Genomic DNA, 22,869 nt, shown 5'->3' on the forward strand with positions numbered 1-22,869 from the left:
TCCAGGGCACATGTCCCCGGAACTTTCCACCACATTCCACCTTTCCTTGCTGTAGGCAGCAGGATGATTCACCACAGCCCATGGCTGCCAATGGCCTATGCTTCCCCAGGAGTATCGAAGTGGGGGTCTGGGGCACAGAGATAGGTTTTGGAAAATCAGCTGCTGGTGACCATCCTCTCATTTGCGAGGGGTTCCTCACTTCCTCTCTGCCAGGAGCCCCTCACATCCTCCTTGCTAGGGACCCTCACATCCCTCTGTTGGGCTGCCTCACCTCCTACCTCATTGCTTCTTCAGTGATGAAACAAATCCTTTCTCTAAGCTATGATCCTATACTATAGACATCAAGCAGGTTTTCTCAGAGTCTGAGAAGACAAACATGTAAAGAGAGAAGATTTTCCATTTCCCAGGACACATGTAAGGCAGGCTGGGAGCATGGAGACATGAGTGATGCCTCCTACTTGGGTTCCAAGCACCCTACTTGGGTTCCAAGCACCTAGCTCTCTGATTCAATGTCTTCTCACATCCTCAACCCTTCACACAACCTCAATCTCAGTCACTTCTATTTCCCCTATTCAGTTGGATCTGACTTTCATGCCTAGCCCAGAGCAAGATGCGGCTCACTTCTACTTCTGAGCCTCATCCCATGAAAACCACTTTCCTTCAAGAAAGATTGCAAGAATGAGTGGGAGGTGGGGTATTTATTGGGGTACTTGCTTTCTGCTCATTCTTGTGACACTTGAGTGGGGGCAGCCTCAGTCTCCCCATCTCTATAATGAATGAGGCTCCTTGCCCTTTGAGTTCTGTGGAGGTCCTGGTTTGATTTTTGCTGAAGCACTTGCCAAAGTCTTCCATCCTTCTGATTGTTGTTTACGGGATGACCCAGAAAATCACTTCAGAAGCCTCTCAGGTCCTTATTGCCCACTTCCTACAATCTGGCTTGGCAATGGAACCCAGAAAGAGTTCCCTGGCTATGATGTCATAGAACACATGAAGTAAGAGATCCTCTGGAAGGGAAGGGAAGGGAAGAAAATCATGCTGGGAAGGGGTAAGGGCTGGTCCAAGGCCAGGCAGGGAGGTGGGGTGATCCTTTGGGCCTTGTGGAATCGGAAATACCAGAGGAGGCAGGTGGGGCAAGGCCATGATGTCCCTGAGAGCCCAGCTCTGCAGGCTGGTGTTACTGTTCGCTGCCCTGCTGCTGTTGGTGGTAGAGGGAGTCAAACCTCAGAACAAGGGTCTTGGCCCCAATGCAAGGAGACAGGAAAAAAAAGAGCCCCCCACAGGTAGGTGAAGGGAATGCTGAGGGGATGGAATCCTGATGAGAGATCCTGAAAGATAGGGCAGAGGAGTAGGTACTTGCACACAGCTGACCCTTGTTGCATCCTCAGCACTGTGTATGGTCCCCTGAGCCCCAGAAGTGATGTCAAAGTACAGAAGTAACTGAGAATTGCTGGATGTGACTCCAAAACCAAGAGAGAGAGAGAGAAAAAGAGCAAGAGATATTCTGGCCAGAGAATCACTTCAGAAGCCTCTGGAGTCCCTATTGGCCACTTCCCACTCTCTGGCTTGGCAATGGAACCCAGAAAGATTCTTCAGGCCAGAAGGACAACTGTGGTTATGCTAAGTGTCTAAGAAGCTTTGATTTTACCTTTTTCTCATGCTACCTGGGGAAACACTTTGGATGTGGCTGGCTGAATTTGAAGTACATTGAGTTGTGGTCTCAGTATCACATAGATCAGAAGTGACCTTCACATAGATCAGAAGTGACCTCCACATAGAATGTAGCCTCTTAGTCCAGGTCAAGGGGATGGGCAACAGGGCTCAAGACCCCAGCCTCCAACCTTTCCCTTAGTTTTAATCCAAAACTCAGTTTAGGAGGCACTGTAAGGACCTGTGTTTTCAGCATTATGTGTTCTATCCCATTCCAGACCAGAATCAAGAGCATTTTGAAGAACATTTTGAGGTCTCCTCGATGGGGGAGATGTGGCAAGAGCTAGACATGGCCCAGCAGGAGGACCAAGAGATCCAGGAAATGTCCCAGTCAGCATCTGGGCAGACTCATCTCTTCAACATTGCCGTCTGCATTAATCTGGCCAGCATTGTGGTTTTTTTATGAGGGACATTGAGGCTGAGATGGTGGCTTGGTTCCTGGATGAGGACCTGGATGTGTACTTTCGCTTCATGATTGCTTACTGACTTTTTTTCCTGTGGGCAGCGCTCACGCCCCGCACACGCACGCATATACACACACACACAACACACACACACACACACACACACACACACACACACACACACACACACACCTCCAGCCTCCAGTCTTTGGCTCTTCACCTCTCCATACAACATCTGAGAGTTCCGAAAATTAGCATTTCTACAATTCACCCCTAGTTCCAATCACCTCCTCACTCTTGGGATTCCATCCCTCAAGGTCAGCAACACCAGCCCCTCACCCTTTTCACTTCCACACCTCCTTTAGCTTTGCTCAAAACAATGATTAAGAGGGTGGAACAGCAAAAATAAGAGTAAAAGCAATAAAATTCTGAAAACAATGGGGGGCAGCTTTGGGAGGTTGACCTTTTGTCTGGTCTCATTAATGGTTCAACCTTCCGATCCACCACCAACCTTTAGACACACTGGCTCACCTAACCTGGGCTCTTACTTTTCCTGGTGTCTAAGAGAATCTGTTGGGGACTCTTTCTATTTTTTTCCTGACTTCTAGGCAAAGAATACAGAAAAAAGAGTCATCCAAAGACAGGGAAAAGCCAATTTCCTGCTCTTATTTTTTGAATGGAAAGGAGAAGACGTAGCCCAGGTTCAATTCCCTGGACAGGGATGAGCGATGGTAATAGTCATACAGAAGTCTCTTTGGTAACTCAGTTACCAGAGGTGGCAATGGGTGAAGGCATTCATGAGAGTGCCGTGTGGACAGTAGAAATGTCTGGAAAAGGCCTGGGTGCTGCTCAAGGCTCCATGGATTCGAAGGGTGGGAGGGCTGTGATTCTCTGGAGCAACCTGGGTGCCGAGCTTCCCACACATCATCTGGAGAAAAGTAAGTGAAGAAGTTAAGAAGATTAGCAGAAGCCACCGATAGATGGGGGTAGGTAGAACGGATAGATCTAGGGACTAGGCAGTGACTAGGGAGAGCCAACACCAATGAGAACAGGGCTCAAAGGCCACGTGAAGAGAGAGGCGTGTTTGCCGTTTGTATATCATTGATGGGCCAGTGAGCATTGGGTGGAGGGACCTGGCTATGTCAACATGGTTGGTGAAAGTGAGTCTGGTAGAACTCGCTGTGAGTGTGGTCTATAAGTGTGGGTGTGGAATTGAGAGCAGTGTTCATTGAGTGGATAGTCCTGGGATGGGGAGATGTACAAACAAGTAGAGATTATGCTCAAGATAAGGTTTTTGAGGTGGACAATGGTCTGAGAAGGCTCCTTTGGAGGGGAGAAAAGAATCAAGCTAGGAGTTGGTGTGAGAGATATTCCTTTGACAAAAGAAGAAACATGTAGGGAGAAATGTTTCTTTGGGAGTAAACTTAATAAGTACAATGAAAGGCCTGAGAGTATATATAAATGCATGACTGTTAGCATAAAGAGGGAGTCCTGGTGTGAAGGTGTCCTAGAGGTTGGGAGAGATTCTTGAAAAAAAAAAAATAACATGGATTTAATTTGACTTGGAGAAAGCTGAAGTATGAGGTGCAGCTGCATACCAGAGCATAGCTTTGGAAGAAGAGCTGATGGGGGCTGAGGCCGAGTTTTGGCAAGGTGGTCTCCCCTCGATGACTTAAGAGTCCCTTGTTGTATGCCTGGACACAGGACAAAAAACAGTCCTTAAGGTCATTGGTCACGATTATTTAGAAGTTTGATGCCCCCACACCCAACACAAACCCCCAGACTTGTTCATGGCCCCACCTTCAATCTGTACATGGACATATTGATCTAATCCAGGAGAAGTAACTTGCCAGAGACCTTTGAAGAGAAAGTTTGTGTAGGGTCCCCCAAATACCATATGTTCAGTGGTGATATGAAGGGCCATTCTGCAGAGAAAACTGATCCTGGTCATTGGGAGTTGAGTTACCTGAAGTGCAATGACCAATGCCCCCACATCCACAGCATTTTCCAGGAGAGTGTGGGAGCTATTAAAGGAACTTCCATTGGATGATGGAAAGGCAGCATAGTGGTGCTCCAGGCACTGCAGGGCCCCCTGTAGAGCGTGAGAATCACAAGCAGGGCAGCCCCCAGGAAGCACTGAAAATTAGCAATAGAATAGAATGGTGAGAATGAAACGAGAGAGGGAGGAATAGGAATGCCACTATGAGTGCTCCCAGGAGAGGTTCTAGGACACTTTTCCCTTAGTAAACTCCCCTTCCCCTTATCTAGCCCCACTTGGAATCTTCATCCAGGTGCCCACAAGCCCCACCTCCCAATGGCCCACTGTTACCCACAGAGCTGGTCGAAGATATGCAATAGCTTGTGAGCCATGAAGCTCCCTATGGCACCGAAGTTTACAACTCTAGAGAGAAAAGGACATGTCACCCCACATCCTGCAAGATTAGTAGCCCCAGTCTGCAACACAAGCCCTTTCATTGCTCTCGGACATGCCTGTCCCCTCCCTCATAACATGCCCCTACCTGGGGTATCCTGGGTGGAAGAAAGGGGGTTGCAGGAGTCCAGCTGGGAAGATCACCACATGCTCAGATATCGAATAGTAAGAACTGACCTCCCAGGGGGCCATGTGCAGTCTGGAGGGAGAGTTTTGGTGTAGGGGTGAACACCAGCCTCCCCAATCTTTTCCCCAGTATAGGAAAACTAGTGTTTGCTAAGTCCCAGTCATCCTTTTTTGACAAGCTTAGGTGATACATTCGAGGCTCTGGACCCACTCTTACTTAGGGTTGGGTGACGATGGCTGCATAAAGCTTCGGATTTTCCTAGCTCGGAGAGATCGGACACAGCTCAGGATGGACTGCAGGAAGTTAGGTCCAAGTTGTATCTGGGAGGAATCAGGAAGGGACTTGAACACAGAGACAATAAAAAGATCAAGGACCTCCTTTGCATCAGTGTGCCACACACACACACACACACACACACACACACACACACACACACACACACACACACATAGCAGTACAGAATCTACTACTCATGGGCCAAATGGGTTTCACAGACTTTGGATACATGAAATCTGATTCACATGCTCAGATAAGTGCCAAGAATGCAAGAAAATGTGAGTACACACTCATCCTGTAACTGGAAAGTTTCCAGCTTGGCACTGGGCAGAGCCACAGGCAGGATACTCTGAAGCCCATCAAGCATCAGAACAAGGAGCAGGCTAGGATCACCCAAAAAGAGGCTCTGTGACCTCTCAGCAAAGCAGCAGAAGTTCAGAACAAAGTAGGAGCTGCCCCAGAAGAGACCCACGTCTTTGGATTCCTCGCTGGCCACCTCTGGCTTCACTGCCCACTCTGGGGGTCCTATCTTCACTTGCAGTTGGTTGACCTGGGGGGAGAGACAAGAGATAGAAGATCCTAGCTCCCCCCAGAAGAAGGTATGACTTTTTTCCTGCTCCATACTCTTCTTCCAGCCTTCTATGTGGTTCTCAACTTTAAGAGCCACAGAGGAGTATGTGGTTGGTGCCTTTTGCCCACCCCAACCCCCAGCTGCTCAGACCCCTTCATCAGGGACTTGATGCCAGCCCATTACATTCTATCTCTTCCTTCTTGCCTTACCCTGTCCTGGACCTCTTTCTTGGTCCTGTCATCCATCCAGGTGAGTCTCCTGAGGCGGGTGATAAGGGCCTCCTTGATAGCAGTAAATAGTTCCATAGCCTGCAGGTGTGAGGCATGGAGATTTTGATTGGATCAGAACCAGTTCTCTGAGAGGGGTCTTGGAGCAGAAGAGAAGAGGCCAGAGGAGCCAGGGAAGAGAAAATGGAAATTGCTATTTCCTGGAGCATCCAAACCTTCCAGGTATAAGATCTGTGCAATTAGAAAGGAAGTGCCATCACAAAGGAAAAAGTGGTCACATTAATGGTGTTTCTTCTCATGGGAGGTCTCAGCCTACAGAGGAGATGGACACTGTCTTTTTTTAGGGTGGTGTTTGGGTCACACCCATTAATGCTCATGGGTTACTCCTGGCTATGCGCTCAGAAATTGCTCCTGGCTTGGGGGAACCATATGGGATGCCGGGGATCCAACTACTGTCTGTCCTAGGCTAGCAGCGCTTGCAAGGCAGATGCATTACCTCTAGTGCCAACACGCTAGCCCCAGATACTGTCTTTATCTTGGCTAGACAATCCTCTCAGATATGAGAATGACAAGCCCCATCTTCTTCTTCATCTAATTTGTCTAGTGACCAGGAGCAAAGGACCTCTGAGTCCATGACCCTTCACATGATGCTCAGCATCGAAGTGGTTCCTGTCAATGCTCACAAGAGTACCCTGTACACAAGCACATTCAAAAGGCAGTCTGTAGTTATTTATTTGCACTTCTCAAGATTATATCATTTCTTTCTCACTATGCTTCATCTGTTATGAAAAAAGGACAGAGTTGTCTTAAAGGTGAGGGAGTTCAACTCTCTCATTTTATGGTTGAAGAAACACAAGAGAGGGAGAGAGAGAGAGGCAACTGGGCCAGAGTGCACATACTTTCACTCTCTCAGACTCTCTCTCTCTCTCTTTCTTTCTCTATCTCTCTCTCTCAACATACCAGAGTCCCTGACCATGTAAATCTATGAGAAAGGAAAAGCCAACAAATGTGAGGAAAAGATAATTTGGGTGGGAAGGGACAAGGGAGGCGGGGTGGGGAACTCTCACATACAGCATTTTGGATGCTGGGACTGAAGGCCTCACGCATGAACAAGGCTGCCAGGGTGGACTGAAAAAAAGTTCCTGTTTTCTCCATACATTCCATCCATCGAGGGCCTGTGGGCTGCAGAGACAAAGCCAGAGTAAGTGTCTTTCTCCCATCCTTTCTCTAGGATATCACCCCAGACTGCAGATATCCATCTGCAGAGCCCCCCTTTATGGACTTTGTGAATTTTGTCTCACTTGATTATGCCCTTGGATGATGTTCATGAGTTTTTTGCTGCTCAGCAGATATTTTCCTCCTGAATTGCTCTTAAGGTCCTGGGTTGGTCAGAGCATCCATGCTTACTACCTACTGAATTTGAAAGCAAATGCTCTAGGAAGTTACTACTGGAGAACCAAAAGGCCCATAAGAAGGAGAAGACTAGACTTTGGAATGTTGTGTTTTGCTTTGTTCCCATCAAGGAGCCCAACAATGAACACCCCTTTCCATGCAGCTTTGCACAAAATTGTCATTGGTGCCCTCTCTAATTTTCCCCTCCTGGACCCTCCAGTGAGGATTGGGAATCCCATTGCAGAATTCAGTGTGGATTACCCCACTGAAATTGGATTTCAGATGGCATATTGTTTGCTAGAGAAGAGGAAAAAGGGACTAAACATATGAGTTTAGAGATTAACCAAAAACAGGAAGAAAACTAATATGGAGTGATTGTGGTCTTTAACCTTAAAGGCTGAGTGAGAAGTTGTCAGACAAAAACTTAAGAATGTATTGAAAAATGGGGTGTTTTCCTCAGTAAGAAATCAAAGATTTTTTTTAAAAATGAAGATAAGGGCCAGCACAATAGCACAGTGGTAGTGTTTGCCTTGCACGTTGCTGATTCAGGACGGACCTTAGTTCGATCCCCGACATCCCATATGGTCCCCCGAGTCTGGAGCGATTTCTGAGTCCATAGCTAGAAGTAACCCTCAGCTGAGTATCACAGGGTGTGGCCCAAAAAAGCAATAAATAAATAAATAAATAAATAAATAAATAAATAAATAAATAAAAGATGAGAACTAGAGAGATAGAACAGCAGGTAGGAAGCTTGTCTTGCACATAACCAACCTCAGTTCTATGTCTGTAATTGCATGTGGTCCTCCAGCACTGTTAGGAGTGATCTTTGATCACAGAGCCAGGAATAAGTCCTGAATATTGCTGAGTGTGGCTCAAACGCGAACAAATAAAAAATGAGAGGGAGAAAGAGAGATTCTAGAGAGGTTTGGGGTAGTCTGGGGCATCTATACAAAGCAGACTGTCGAGTGGGCCCTAAAATGGCATAGGGTTCACTAAGAAAACCCTGATTCAAGGGGTCAAGAACAGCAGAAATGGCCTAAGGGGAGGAGAGCTAGGGCTCTGGAAGAACCAAGCTAATATGCTAATTTGGGTTGAGTGGGATGAAGTCACAAGACTTCATTCCTGTAACTTATTTACTCCCACAGATCTCCTAGCAGGGCAGGGGGTTTGGCTGCGCTGCACTCTTTCACCCTAAAATTACACAGAGAGAGGTTATGGGGTTTTCCATGATAAAGGCAGGCTTGTAGTCATTGGAGAAATGCTTAGGTGGGCCACTTTGTTAGGATGATTATCTTCCTTGAACTCTTGTTCCCAGACCATGGTGTCTAACATGGAATCAAATAATTTCCTATAGATGCACTTCTACAAGTAACACAAAAGGTAAGTGAATTTCAAGGAAAGCTTTGGTGCTCATCTCTCTACTCCCCTCCAGACATCCCAAATACTAGCTTTAGTCTGTTAGTAGGAGGTACAGCAGGAGTACCGTATTTTTTGTACCATAAGATGCACTTCACACACACACACACACACACACACACACACACACCGAAGATGCATCTTATGAAGTGAATGCCACCTAGAGCCGAAGCCTGAGTGCAGGGGAAGAGAGCATCTAATGGTGCATCTTATGGTCAAGTGTGTCTTATAAAACAAAAGATACGGTATATCATAAGCAGCAGCTCATAGGTCCAACCTTAATTTGGTATTGTGCTTCTTTCAGCCCTCCCACACCTCCTGATTCTTGAAGTGGTTTCCAGATCCTCTCCCTTATCCTATGCTCTCTAACAGCCTTTGGGTACTGCTACCTGCTCCATAGTTGAGGTCATAGCAGTCCACCTGGGTCCTGGAAGTATAGAGCTGCCACCCCAAACTACACATTTATTGCTCACACCTGTGCAGTACTGGAGTTCTTTTGGTCACAAAGGGGTGCTGGGTCACATTTTCCATGAACAGGAAAATAACTTTCAGAATCTATAAATAAACGCCAGCCTTAGGGATGGAGATTGGCAAGTTATATATTCACAGGCTGGGGCTTATAAATATTTGTGCTGTCTATCAAGAGATCGAGTGATGGTATATAGCACATATATTTAAACGATAGATGAAATATAAATTATAGTAGAAAATATAAAGAATAGAAAAATACTTCAAATGCAAGATAAAGAAGCTTCGAGTATTAATTTTAAAACATGGAGGGTTGCTGATAGAACCTTAGAATCTTGTATAAAATATTTTAGAAATGATAAAAGTCTGAAAAAATTTCAGGAATCTGAGGGAAACAAACATGTACTCCATTTGAGTAGAGGGGAAAGTAGATTTTAAAGATTACAGGGCAGCCAGGAATCTTTAATGTTAATTTCTAAAGAAGATTCTAGAATGAATCATTAAACAAACTGCTTTGTGAATACTTAGAAAACAATGTGTAACTATGAAGGACCAGTGTAGGTCCCCTGGATGAATAATTTCAAAATAATGAAAATATTTATGGCAGAAAGGCTTATCACCTAGGGAGAGATCACAGACTAGTTGTCACGACTCAAGTGGGGCCAATGGAACTACTTCATTGAGAAAAGCAGACAAGTTGAGAACACCCAAACATGGAGGGAGGTCATACTGAGAGGTTGCTCAGTCCATACCCAGCCACATCACTTTGGTCAATTAGTGTCCCAAAGAAGTGCCCAAATCTGCTGGAATTACATGTTTATAAACTAAATGAAATTGGAACTCTGATAATAGAAACGTCATCATCTAACTTATGCATGCGGGAACTTGTTTGTTAAAAGCATTGAAGATCGGGGCTGGAGAGATAGCATGGAGATAAGGCATTTGCCTTTCATGCAGAAGAACGGTGGTTCAAATCTCGGCATCCCATATGGTCCCCTGTGCCTGCCAGGGGTGATTTCTGAGCATAGAGCCAGGACTAATCCCTGAGCACTGCCGGGTGTGACCCAAACCCCTCCCCCCCCCAAAAAAAAAGCATTGAAGATCAACAAAATGCCATGTGCCAGATTCATTCAGAACTTCCCCATCTTCCTTCTAAACACAGCATTCAGCATCTACTCAATTATTAATGTTGGTCATACCAGTTATGAACAGAAACTCATACCTGAATATCTGTTCTCCCTTCCTCAACTTTTCACCAATATGCTTGGAGAATTAGATGAGAAAATGATTTCAAAGTCCTCCATAGCTTTTAAACACAGCCTACCCCACAGATATAATCTTGAGGTCAAGGTGTTTAGTACCAAACAAATCAAATGCCTATAGACTACAAAGGGGAATCTTTGTTGAATAGAAGTGGAACTGGGGTAGATTCTCAATTGGCAAATCATATTGAAGTCTCCATGATTCATGACTCCAAATTAATATGAATACTCACAATAATGCCACTAACACTCTAATCAGCATCCCACCTGACACACATATCCAACCGTCTTGTATTTATCCATTGCAAGTGGCTCACACCTAACTTATTTTCTTTGTCTAGTTTATTGTCTTTTTTCTGCATTTTGACTATTAGAAGACAATATCTAGTAATATAGAATAAACCCCCTATATTGCTGTGGTATTACAAGTGCCTAGAAAATTATCTGGAATACATATTTTGCTCATTAAATACTTTTGAAGATTAGTATAAATGAATGTTTAGATAAACAGCTAGAATCTTGGAAACTGACCCCATAGCCTTAGTTCATCAGGAAAGTCTGACAGCTGTCCCAGAGTCTAGAGGAGACACTACATAAAACTGCCAAAGACCATGGTTGAAAATAAATAATAATATTGTGTATGTTTTAAATAAAGGCTAAAAATAACTGGAAAAACTGAGATGTTGGGAAGAGTATAAATAATTCACATATAACAGGCAAAAGTGAAAAATATTTCTTTTCCCAAATACAATTTCTTAGAGAAAAGTCTGAGCTGACAGTCATTTTCTTTAACAATATATTCAATATTTATAAAATATTATAATAGACCTTAATCACATTTGCTGGTATTGAGATGTGGTAAACCCAAAGGAGCCAACAACACTGTAAGGAGGAGATCCAAACCTCAAAACAAAACTGATAAATGTGTCTGTCAATGAGGCAGGTTGGGGATTGAGAGGAAAACTAAGGACACTGGTGGAGGAAAATTGACACTGTGGGGTTGAGGTTAGAATATTCTATGTCTGAAGCTCAACTATGAGCAATTTTATAAATCATAATACTTTAAAAACTTAATTTAAATAAGTAAGTAAATAAATAAAATATTGCTTTAAAAATATGGTCATGCAATGAGACTTGTCAGTTCTTCCTAGATCGAACACTGTAAATTAGCATTCATTCAGAGACTGATTAGAACCCTGACACTAACGACCATTAGCAAGGACCACACATTACCATTAAATTAGGGTAAACATTTTAGTGAGGTCACCAACTATTCACCTCTTACCACACATTTCTTGGGAAATCCTGTTGCTTATCTTCAAAAGATGTTCTTTGAAAACACAGAACAGGAAAATCCTCTATAGGCCTCCATTCATGCCAAAGAGAAAATCTAATGTTCTCTGGGATCTGCCTGGTTCTGCCTGCTTTCCTCTTTTTCTGATTTTTTTCTGTGAGAATTGAACTTGCTCTCAGTTCTATTTGCTAGGCTCCCCATCTAATATCTGAGCACCAGGGGCATATTCCAGTGAGCAACAGGCACAACTTTTCATACCTTCTCATCTCTGAAAAAAACCATCAGGAGTATACAACACACTGAACTCAGTTTAAGTCCTCCTGAATCAATAATGCTTTCTTTGTTAGAAAATTGGAGCCAGCGAGGTGGCGCTAAAGGTAAGGTGTCTGCCTTGCAAGTGCTAGCCAAGGAAGGACCGTGGTTCCGATCCCCCGGCGTCCCATATGGTCCCCCCAAGCCAGGGGCAATTTCTGGGTGCTTAGCCAGGAGTAATCCCTGAGCATCAAATGGGTGTGGCCCGAAAAACTAAAAAAAAAAAAGAAAATCTCTTCCTCTCTTTAGACACTGCTTCTGTCATATCTCCTGCTGGGAGAGAGATAGAGAGAGAGACAGAGGAAGAGAAAGAGAGATAGAGAGAGAGAAAGAAAGAGAGAAAAAAAGGGAGAGGGAGAAAGATCTTGCTAGTTATTCAAACCAGCCCCAATATCTACCACTTAGAAATTCCAAAAGGATCTGTTGTCTAAACCAGAGTTTTCTTGGAACTCAGCTACACCCACTCATTTCCTTAACATACAGTCGCTTTTGTGATACCAGGGCAGAGTTGAGTCATTGCAACCCAGAACATATGGATCCCATAGCCAAAAATATTTACTCTCTTGACCTTTACAGAAAGAATTTTCCAACCATTTTCTGTACCACCTACTTGTTTCCCAATCCTGCACAGTGTGTGGTTAAAGACTCGATTGCAAGAGCCACACAGAGTTATTGTGGAGTCTCTTTCTTCACGTCTGAAAAAGCGTTCTTAGGAAAGGTAATTACCCTCAAAAGGGTAGAACCTTGATTGGTTCTAGGTAGATAAAATAAAATTATCTAGGCTCCATTAACAAATTAGCTGTGTTCCACACAGCATCTGACTTATATTTAGTTACTGTGTATATATCAGTTATTATTTGTGCCAAACTTGGAAGGTGATGTGTTTCCCTAGAGTCACACAATTACTCGTTAATAAAACGTGATTTGTATTTAATATCTCAGAAAAGTACATATCCTAGTTTATGTACAAATAAACATACAGGACTATAGAGAAAAAATACAGTGATTAAGGCACATGTCTTGCATATATGCCCAATCTGAATTCTATTTCTAGCACACATGGTGTCCTGAGCAAGACTAGATGCAACCTGATGGCTTCTGCTAGATATGGCCTTGGTGGTCTCAAAACCAAAGGGATGGCCCAGGTATCCCTGGTACTGCAGGGCCCGATCAGCTTCATATCTTCCAATGCTTACATTGAACCAATGTCTCCATTGGCTGAGAACTGCCAGTGGGGTGCCTGGGTCTCCTGAGCACTGTTTGGGAGGTACCTCAAACAAGTATATAAATATATACATACAAAGGAAAGATGTGTTTATAGATTATGGAACATTAGTCATTAATAAAATGTCTAAGTTCTTGAGGCTTGAGATTCCTCATTGATACTTTATACCTTTTAAAAAGTAGACCAGGTTGTAGCTCTGAGGGGTTACAGGAAGTTGAGTTTTGCTGAGCAGAACCAGCTAAAAGATGTTGGAACTTGCTTCTGTAAAACTTGTCCACAAAAAGGTTTGGCAGAATCTTCTTGGGGACTTGCCCATCTCAGTGAAAGTTTTCAGGAGTAATTTTTAGGAGATACAATGGTTAAGCACTCAGACCCAGGAGCCAAAAATATCAGACAACAATTTCAGCTCTCCAACTTACTGGCTCTATGACCTTTATACCTTTTACTAGCTCTATAGACCTTTTGAAGGTCTATGACATTTACTGTGAATCCATATCTATAAAGTAGGGGCATTAGGATGTGAAATTGTGAGGATGAAATCAGTTCTTGTGTCTAAAGTGTTTTGAAAAAAGATATGCACATGGTAAGCTCCCAAGAAGCCATAACTGCATTCTGTTCTTGTGCTTACATTGTCTTCTCTGGATTTTACAACTATTTCAGATTATCAAAACAGTGAGTTTCTCCAAGGTAGAGAATGGTTCACAAATTACTAAAAAACAGCAGCAATAATAATTATTTTCAGGGGTTGGAACAGTGGGTAGGGCCTTGCATGTGGTCAGCCTGGGTTTAGTCCCTGGCACCCCATATGGTCTCCTGAGCCTGCTAGAGTAATCCTGAATACAGAGCCAGGAGTAAGCCCAGAGCACTGCTAATTGTGGCCCCATGCAAAATTAACAACAAAATAAACAACATTAAAAATAATGATTTTCAGAACCAGAACTGAGATCTATACCAAGATTGATGCATTATCTCCTGCTCTAGATGCCTCCACTTCCCCAGGACATGTCAAATTTAAAATCCCAAAGTTCTCCTTAAGAACATGTCTCCCTATATCAGGTAGCACAATGTACTTGTACTATTGGGGTATGTGGACCACATAGCCCACCTTTTAACTATCTTGTTTCTGCTTAACTGTGGCCCAACACAGGATGCCAGAGAATTCTATGCAAAGAGCATTTGAATATCACACTCAGAAAGCCCCTTGCTGGAGGGAAAGCTATTGTTATCTCATCTTTGTCTCTCCAAGTGAATCCTAAACAATAGTTTCAGTTCTACGAGTCACAAAGCTCAGGACATCTACGCAGATAGTTTAAGGGTCCTGAGAAAGAGGAAATAATCTTTGATCATTTCAGTTTCCTGTTTAACATTTTATACTTTGCAAAAGCCAAAAGCCGCGGGCTATCTGTACTTAAGCCTGATAACTTGTTTCTTCCATTCTCCAGTGAAGTTTGCAGGTCTGGCATGTCTGTTTCCATGGAGAGCCCAGACACTGGAACTGCCTACACGAAGACCCTTCCATGGAAGAGAAATGCCAAGATAGTTCCCTCCAAATGGAGCTATCTCTTCAGTCCTCTCCCCCCAATTTTGACCCCTGTATGCCCTCCTCTCCTCACCACAGATGGCCAATCAGTGAGCTCCTGTAGTTTCTGATTCAAGGATCTGCGTGCCTCTTGGAATCGACTGTCCAGGGCTGAAGAAAGAGTCCCTGCCAACCCCAAGATCATGTAGCTTTGAAGAAAGTCCCTGTGGAAAGAGGAGATCTGCATGTAAGGCCCCAGGGTCCTGGGACCCCTGAGGAAACCTTCTCCTTCTAATTTTTGGTCTCTTCTGGATTTAGAGAGAACTTTCACATATGTGTAATGTCCCATAGTTGTCTTCTTAGTGTTAGTTGGAGAACACAGAAAGAGCCTAGAATGTAAGAAGCAACTTCTGGGTTACCAGGGGTGGAGGGTCTGGGACAGGAGAGGATTGAGACAGAGAACATGGAGGTATGGATACCGTCATCAACTTCTGCCCTGATTAAGGCATTTCTTTTCAACCCTACAAAGCTGGGCTTGGGCTAACTCTGTCCTGGCAACTTAGTCAGCTTGAATCATTTATTTACCATCCTGCTCAATCCCATACAAATGGGTCTTTCTTCCCTCTGAAAGAATTTCTGGATCTCAACACCACTGACCCTTGAGATCAAGACCCTTGATTGTCAAGAATCTGGGGGAACAGAGGGTCTAGAACAAACTTATCCTCACCTGCTCCCAGTTGTCACACACATATTTCCCCATGGATTTCATGAATTTGGAGAATTTTCACAGTCCTCTCACAGCCAACAGACATCTTCAGTTTTTTTATACCCCAGAACATCCAGTATCACCTCCTCCATCTCCTTCTCTACTGGGTATCTCCTCTCATCCACATCATTTTGGGGGGGAGCACACTGATGATGTTAGGGGTTACTTCTGGCTATGTGTTCAGAAATCACTCCTGGCTTGGATGACCATATGGGGGATGACCATATGCCAGGGGATAGAATTGCAGTTCGTCCTAGGTCAGAACGTGCAAGGCAAATGCCCTATTGCTTGTACCACTGCTCCAGTCCCATCTTTTAGATGCCATCAAAACTGGCCTTCCAACATCTCTGATATCTCAGATGTTTTTCACAGGCTAGATTCTAGGCCAATGTACCCTGAGTCTTATTACATCTCATGATCTTTACTTTATATAGGCTCTCTTGCCAAACCTTCCGCCTCTCCCACTCCCTGCTTCTTCTGCTCTCTTTTTTTCTCTGCCCCCCCCCCATCCTTCCTGTCTTTCACAGAAGGCCCTCCCAGGTTCTGTGTCCTCTGGATCCTCACACTCCCCACTTCCCATCAGAGCAAACCTTTTACTTGACAGATGCTCCTCCACCAGCTGGGACATTTTCTTCAAATACTGCAGGTCATGGACCATGATAGGTTGATAGGGGCTCAGGGACATGGGTGTGAATGTCGCTTGCAAACAGGACAACCAGTCAATGGCAGGGGCCATTTCCTTGGAGAAGAGGGGACAGAGACACTGATGGGAGGGGAAAGTTGAGGACCAAGAAGGGCTTTCCCTCCCACAGACTCCAAGAGGGTATGGCTGCATGTGGAATGGCACCAGAAAAATTCAAGTGGGAAGGGCTCATGGAATAAGGAAAAAGAAAACAAGGAGGACTGGTAAGTTGGAGGGAGACACCCCCCTGTCATGTCCACCTGCTCCCAGGCCCCAGTCCTAGGCACCTGTAATTGGTCAACAGTGACCATCTGGTAATGCTTAGCTTGTGCTTCGTGCTGCTCCCGTAGTCGTGAGGTAATGGAGATGGATGAGTAGGCATGATCTTGCACCTTGCCTGGTTTTCCTCCCAGTAAGAGAGCCAGACGATACAGGTAGGTCAGGTATTCCCGTAGGATCTGGGACAGAGGCAGCATAAGGTGCAGCCTTCAGCATCCCCAGCCTTTCTCTTCATATCAAGACTGTGGCCCAAGAAGTCATCTTACCTGGGCATAGATCTTCTGCTCCTGATCTTCCTTACGGGGAATGTCAAATTCTGGCTGGTCTATCTGGACACAAGAGAGACTGGAGAGAAGTGGGGACGATGGGGGAAGGAGAGAATAGAAGTAGGCAGAAGGGGGACTCTGCCAGATAATGATAGCCTGAGTAGATGATAAAAAGAGGGCTCAGAGAAAGATCAAGAGTACAGAGAAGAGTGGACTAGAGTGATACTACAGCTAGTAGGGTGCTTGCCCTCACATGGCCAACCCTGGTTTGATCAACAATACCCCATATAGTTCCTTGAGTACTGCCAGGAGTAAACCCTGAGCATAGCTGAGTATAATGCAAAAATAAAAAAGAATAAGTGAATGAAATAAAGAATAAAAGTAAATAAGGAAAAAAACAGAAAAAGGAAAGAGTATATAGAAGGGGAGGGATTAGAGAAGCAATAGGCATGGCAGGGAAGCCTAAAATGGAAATGTTAGACAAGCTGGGTTATTTCAGACATTTTGAGGAGCTCAGTGTGAGAAGCACAATAGTTTTAAGCCTGAGGGAGCCATTTCCTGTGCTGGGCTGAGTTCAATACAGTGAGTAACCTGGCAAGTAGGCTAAGATTTTCATCTTGTCTGGAAAAAAGATCTAGAGGAAGCCAAACTTCAATAATCTGAATATGTTTATATATATTAAAACAGCTTTTATTTAGAGGTTCTGAGAAAGGAGAGAGATGATAAAAGAGAGAGTAACACAATCAAAAGAGATCATGGGCTTCTCCAAAGGCATGTAAGCCCCAGTACACACGCCAGTATGAAGGCATGAAAGTCTATATCAGAAGAGGGGAAATGTGGGTGATGTGTGCTTGGTACCATATACACAGCCAATATATATGGATGCATGGGCCTAAGGAACACATGCATCTGAATATATATACTGAATATATATATATATATATATATAAATATATATATATATATATATATATTGGTTTTGGGGCCACACCCAGTAACGCTCAGAAGTTACTCCTGGCTATCGCTCAGAAATCACTCCTGGCTTTGGGGACCATATGGGACACTGGGGGATCAAGCCACGGTCTGTCCTAGGTTAGTGTGAGCAAGGCAGACGCCCTACCACTTGCACCACTGCTCTGGCCCATGCTGAATATTTTTTAAGAAATAAAAATTCATGTAAGAAAATCCATGCTGGATAAAATAGCAAATGTACCCTATTAACTTTGATTCATTCTGGGTAAAAAGAAAAAAAAATTGAGATGTTTTTCAAAAAGTTCCCAAGAAATTGGGAACTTGTGTTTAGAACAAGGTAAACACAAAATGGACCTGTTATACTGGTAGTCCTGGAAACTAGGGGTGGAGGTATGGGATACATGCTCGGAACTATGGTGGAGGGAGATCAACACTGGTGATGATCTAGAAATGACCCTAATTCATTATATACATATATATCTAAAATACAACTGTGAAAGGCTTGTAATTCACAATGGTCTCAATTTTAAAAAATCCCAATGAAATTTTGATCCATTTTAAGAAAAAAAAGTAATCTAATTTCTTGCCTTTCCTCAGTCCCAAATCTAAAATCAACGAAACTATCATACTTCGTTCATTGAGGGTATTGAAACAATTTTAATTTTACTTGGTTTGTTTTAGAGCCACATTCAACTGTACTCAGGGCACTACTGGCTCTGCACTCAGGGATCACTTTTGGAGGACTTAGAAGACCACAAAAGGTGCTGGAGTAATGAACTGGGGCCAGCCATGTACAAGGCAAGCATTTTCCCCTCTGTCCTATATCTCCAACCCCAGCCTTTCCTTTTTTTTTTTTAAAAACTAATCCTGAGAATATAGGTTACTGTGTGTCTGGTTATTTTTTGAACTCAGACAAGTGCCTGTTTGATTCACTGCCCTGGTTCTGCTGCACATTTACCCTGACTCTAACCTGAAAGTATTTTCTCCCACACTGGCCCTTTTCCTCTTTGATTTCTATATACCACTCTCCCCTTATACCCATATTTCCTCCCTATCTTGACAAAACTTTTTTTTTTTTTTTTTTTTTTGGTTTTTGGGCCACACCCTGTGACGCTCAGGGGTTACTCCTGGCTATGCGCTCAGAAGTTGCTCCTGGCTTCTTGGGGGACCATATGGGACGCCGGGGGATCGAACCGCGGTCCGTGCGCAGGCAAGGCAGGCACCTTAGCTCCAGCGCCACCGCCCGGCCCACAAAACTTTTACTTGATTCTCTCTATCACAGTTTATTTCCAAACTTGAAGGAACAAACCATTATCTCTTATCTGGATCTACTCCCCTACCTGTTTCCGCATCTCCATGCCTTTCTGGGCTTATTTCCATAAACTTTCCCTGATTTTCCAGAAATTTCTAACAAAGTCTCTCTTCCTGAGCTTGGAAACCTTGGGAATCAGCAATACATTGCCTTCTAAAATGGATTCTTCCCCTGGCCTGTTGTAACACTGGCTTTTGTGGTCACCATCCTGATTCCTATATCATCTTAGACACTTTATCTCCTCAAATTCCTTTATCCTCCTAGGCCAACACTCTTCATCAGAATCTCTCCAGTCCCAAGAGGATACTCACCATCTTCCTCAAGTCACCCAGATCTGGGGCTTTTTATTATTTTCTGTTTTATCATCCAGTCAGCTAACAAGACTCCAAAAAATTACCATGAACCATTACAGTAAGGATCAAGCAGTTGATACCTAGGGCCTAGACTTTCCATTTTTTAGAGTCTCAAAACTACTCCTCTAGATTTTTCTTCTCCTTCAGATTGATCTCCAAGACAACTGACTCAATTAAGCCCAATACCCAGCCATCAAGAATGGAAGGACTCGTTTTTTTCTCAGTATGTCACTTGCAATTACTTCTATCTGGTTTCTTGGGCCCAAACAATCAGGTCCAACCCACTTGCTTCAGTTTTATTTAACCTCTTTCTGTATACCACACTCCCCCCAAATATTCTCAACAAACCACTGACCCCCTGCTGGAACCAAACCATTCTAAGTTCCTCCCTCAGCTTGGGCTTTTGAGTGACTGTTAGCTCTGCCTTCACCTGCCTCGTAGGACAGATGCTGAATGCCCTGCTCTGGTCTTTTCCTTGATTAATTCATATTCAACCAATCCCCAAGGCCACTCTATTTACAATTTCCAGGGCTAGGACACCTCAAACTGCTTATTAGCTCCTCTTGTATAGTCACTCCCTCTAGTAATCTGGAATTTCTGAGAAGTGGCTACATGAACATTGTCTACTCTAATCTGGATGCCTTCTACCTTTCTTGTTTTCTTACTAACTCAAAACACTCCTGGGCCACTGAATGCTCAATCTTGACAAGGGTTGGAGGTACAAAGGAAGGGGTGATTTTATTTTTCTGTAGTTCATTATCCCCAACCCCCTAAAATGCTGACAGCTTAGATCAAGAGAGCAGAGGAGCTAGTCTGACCACAGCAATGGGTACTTGAAAGAAACAAAGATCAAAGCCCAAGTTGGAAAACTATGTATGTTGTGGAACGAAAAGAACTCAATGTGTTCTTGCCTTGCATGTGGAAGCTACTAGTCCAATCCTCCTCATTGTGCAGTCCCCCTGTATACCACCAGAAGTAATTCCTAAACACTGAGATTCTGAGTGGCCCTTGAATACTACTAGGCATGGCCCCCAAAATATATTAATTTTACAAACTGGGTCTGGGGCTTTGGGAAGTGGTGCTGCAAAGGTAAAGACAGCCATTTAGGTAAAGAGCTATAGAATACTCTTGGTTCTGTGAGTAGGTGAGTATGGCCAGAGGCTTTAGGAGAAAGAAAGGAAAGATAGGGGAGAAAACAGAGACCATAAAAGAACTTTTTGTTAAATATTTAGGAACTAGATTCAATGACCTGGTGAGTCATCAAAGGCAATTAAACAGAAACAATGACATAATTAACTCTTGGTTTAGAATGAGAATAATGGAAAGCAAACAAAAAGAAGACTATACTAAGATCATGGTGTAGCTAGGCAAGTTGTAGAAAGATGGGAAGTACTTGAAAAGTCCTCCTCAGGACTGGCCATGTGAACCTTTTTTCTATCTCAATTACTGTCCCCAGCTATCATTTTCACTAAAGATAAGCTTCTTTCTTACATTGTTACAACGTGCTTGCTCCCCAACTGAAAAAGGTCACTTCTCCTCTGTGACTTGAGAGAATGGAAGGAGAGGCAGGTTCAGGTCTCATTGTACCTTTGTCAAGGCAACTCTCACCTGGATGACAGGCTTGTGTGGAGGTTCGGGATGTGGGCGCAAGTCAGCTCTGAAGAATGGGAAGTGATTGTATCGACTCATCAGAAGTATCAGAGTTCGGTTGAAGTCTAAGGAAGTCCAATTCCCAGAGATCCGCCAACCTCCAAGCTTAGAAAAAAAGAGATGGGCTCAGCACAAGGAATGGGCCCCTGAGAACTCTCCCACATTCCTTGGATGGTTGTTTGCTACTCCCTGGCCTATGAGCATTTGGGGGTTCATTTCCATCCTCTGTCCTCCCGCCTCAGAGTCTGAGTGTTTTCACAAGGTACAGATTCTTTTCAGTTACCTACTGGAACTTGGGGGTCTCTAGGAAAGAGACTAACCCTAAAGAAATAGATGGCAGTCCAGAGCAAGACTCTAGTCTGGTGATGGTGACACTCCAGCTCTCACCTCCTCTATAATTTGTCTGAAAGGACCAGCCCCTGCAGTCTCGATGGCATCAGTGTCCATGCAGGAGTTATAGAAGTGGACAGCTTTCTCTACCCCAGAGCCTGGGGGCCAGGAACTCGGGACCTCTAGACAGCAAGCATGGGAAGATTAAAGGGCACAAATGAGTGCCAAGAGACAGGGTGCTTTTGGGAAAGAAAAAGAAAACTCTTGAGGAAATGGGCGGAGGTGAGGAAAGGGGAGGAGGAAGATGGGGAAGACAGGAGGACTGCTCCAAAGGGACTCCAGTGAGGGAAACAGAATGTGAGGAAGATCATAGGAAATATCATAAAAACAATAAAGAAAGATATTAGTAAAGACAAGTGGAGAAAGACCTGCATCCAGGCTCTCTCACTATCTGATTACAGGAAAGAAACACACACAAGACCATAAATCAGAGGAATGTCCATCTGAGTCACCATCACCTCCTCATTTAGCCCCTAATATATGTTTACTGTGGATGACAGAATTGTTCTGAAACATATGGTTTCTTTCCTGTGCCTACATGGAAAAGTGGTCCCTGTCCAGGAAGAGCTGCCTCCACATACTGTCCCCGCTATTTCTCCCAGATTCCAAATGCTGTGAGTGAAGTGCCCTCCATTCTCCTCTTTGGAACCTAACTCTAACCTTCCACATGGCCTCAGGGACTCCTCCATAACTTTTCCATTTCTCTCCACCAGAGCCATTGACATAGGTCTTATCCACTTCTAGGGTTTTCTGGCTATCTATCTTTTAGGCCTGTCCATATGCCTTCCCCAATATAGCCAGTTAAAGCCCCTCAGGTCATTTCTCATATCCTCATGCCACCTTGTCAGCACCCATCATCTCCAATTGCCCACTCCCTGAATCTAACTGGCTCCCATACAAATTTAAGGTCATGATACAGATTTTAGAGTAGACCATGAGGGATACCCAGCACAGTATTGATGAGGACATTCAAAGATGTAAGAGGTATGTGTGAAGGCTGGAGGATGACCATGACTCAGAGAAAAATCAAGGTATAGGAGCAGGTGAAGAGAGGTGGATAGGAGAAACTATCAGGCACTGAAGAAAAACTAAAAACTCAAGGAAGAATAGAACAACGATGGCACTTGGCAAAAGAAAGAGCTTGAGTAAACCCAAAAGATGACACACATGAACTAGAAAAAGAAGCTGGAAAGAGAAAACAGGAAAGATGGAAGAAAGAGATGCCTTGTGTACAGTTCATAAGGAGAGAATAGAAAACTAGACTGGACTCCCAGAACCCACTGCAGAGGCCTGGGGGATACACAGTTATTCTTCCAGCCCCCCACCTTGGTTCTCAGCAAAGTGATCCCACTGATAATTGCCTCACCCAGGATTTTCCGGAGTCGGCCTTTGTTCTCCTCTTCGAGGGTCTGGACTTGATGATGGTTCCCACAGACAAAGGTGAAGAAGTCAGAGCAAGGGTCTGCAGTGGAGTTTCCCGAGGCCAGATACCCTAGGCCAGGAGATCCCTGCACACCTGCTTCTCACAGGGGCCTGTGGGGAAAGCCCAGAGCTGGAAAGAAGAGAGA

General features: G+C 44.1%; 2 protein-coding genes across 2 annotated transcripts in view; one reads left to right on the forward strand and one right to left on the reverse strand.

Moving 5' to 3' along the window:
• Positions 1-1,141: 1,141 nt before the first annotated feature.
• On the forward strand, positions 1,142-2,113 carry LLCFC1 (LLLL and CFNLAS motif containing 1). Its single transcript, XM_049785120.1, has 2 exons — positions 1,142-1,280; positions 1,926-2,113. Exons 1-2 carry the CDS (start codon positions 1,142-1,144, stop codon positions 2,111-2,113), a joined length of 327 nt encoding a protein of 108 aa, XP_049641077.1.
• Positions 2,114-2,877: 764 nt separating this feature from the next.
• The window catches only part of KEL (Kell metallo-endopeptidase (Kell blood group)), a 21,473-nt gene continuing 1,481 nt past the window's right edge, over positions 2,878-22,869 (reverse strand). The window contains 17 exon segments of the mRNA XM_049785238.1: positions 2,878-3,039; positions 3,710-3,805; positions 4,078-4,247; positions 4,445-4,512; positions 4,631-4,741; positions 4,886-4,989; positions 5,418-5,495; positions 5,726-5,824; positions 6,815-6,925; positions 14,726-14,855; positions 15,988-16,136; positions 16,367-16,537; positions 16,625-16,687; positions 20,870-21,016; positions 21,299-21,423; positions 22,668-22,794; positions 22,797-22,834. Coding sequence (XP_049641195.1) covers positions 2,878-3,039; positions 3,710-3,805; positions 4,078-4,247; positions 4,445-4,512; positions 4,631-4,741; positions 4,886-4,989; positions 5,418-5,495; positions 5,726-5,824; positions 6,815-6,925; positions 14,726-14,855; positions 15,988-16,136; positions 16,367-16,537; positions 16,625-16,687; positions 20,870-21,016; positions 21,299-21,423; positions 22,668-22,794; positions 22,797-22,834 — 1,949 coding nt within the window.

Source organism: Suncus etruscus, chromosome 1 (genome assembly GCF_024139225.1).
Source record: "Suncus etruscus isolate mSunEtr1 chromosome 1, mSunEtr1.pri.cur, whole genome shotgun sequence".
Classification (NCBI taxonomy): Eukaryota; Metazoa; Chordata; class Mammalia; order Eulipotyphla; family Soricidae; genus Suncus; species Suncus etruscus.

What these genes read in the sequence shown, in the direction of transcription:
- LLCFC1 (XM_049785120.1), top strand. Translation starts at nt 1,142, where the DNA reads ATGTCCCTGAGAGCCCAGCTCTGCAGGCTGGTGTTACTGTTCGCTGCC. An exon ending in AAAAAAAGAGCCCCCCACAG is followed by an intron (nt 1,281 to 1,925) that starts GTAGGTGAAGGG and finishes ATCCCATTCCAG; the next exon opens with ACCAGAATCAAGAGCATTTT.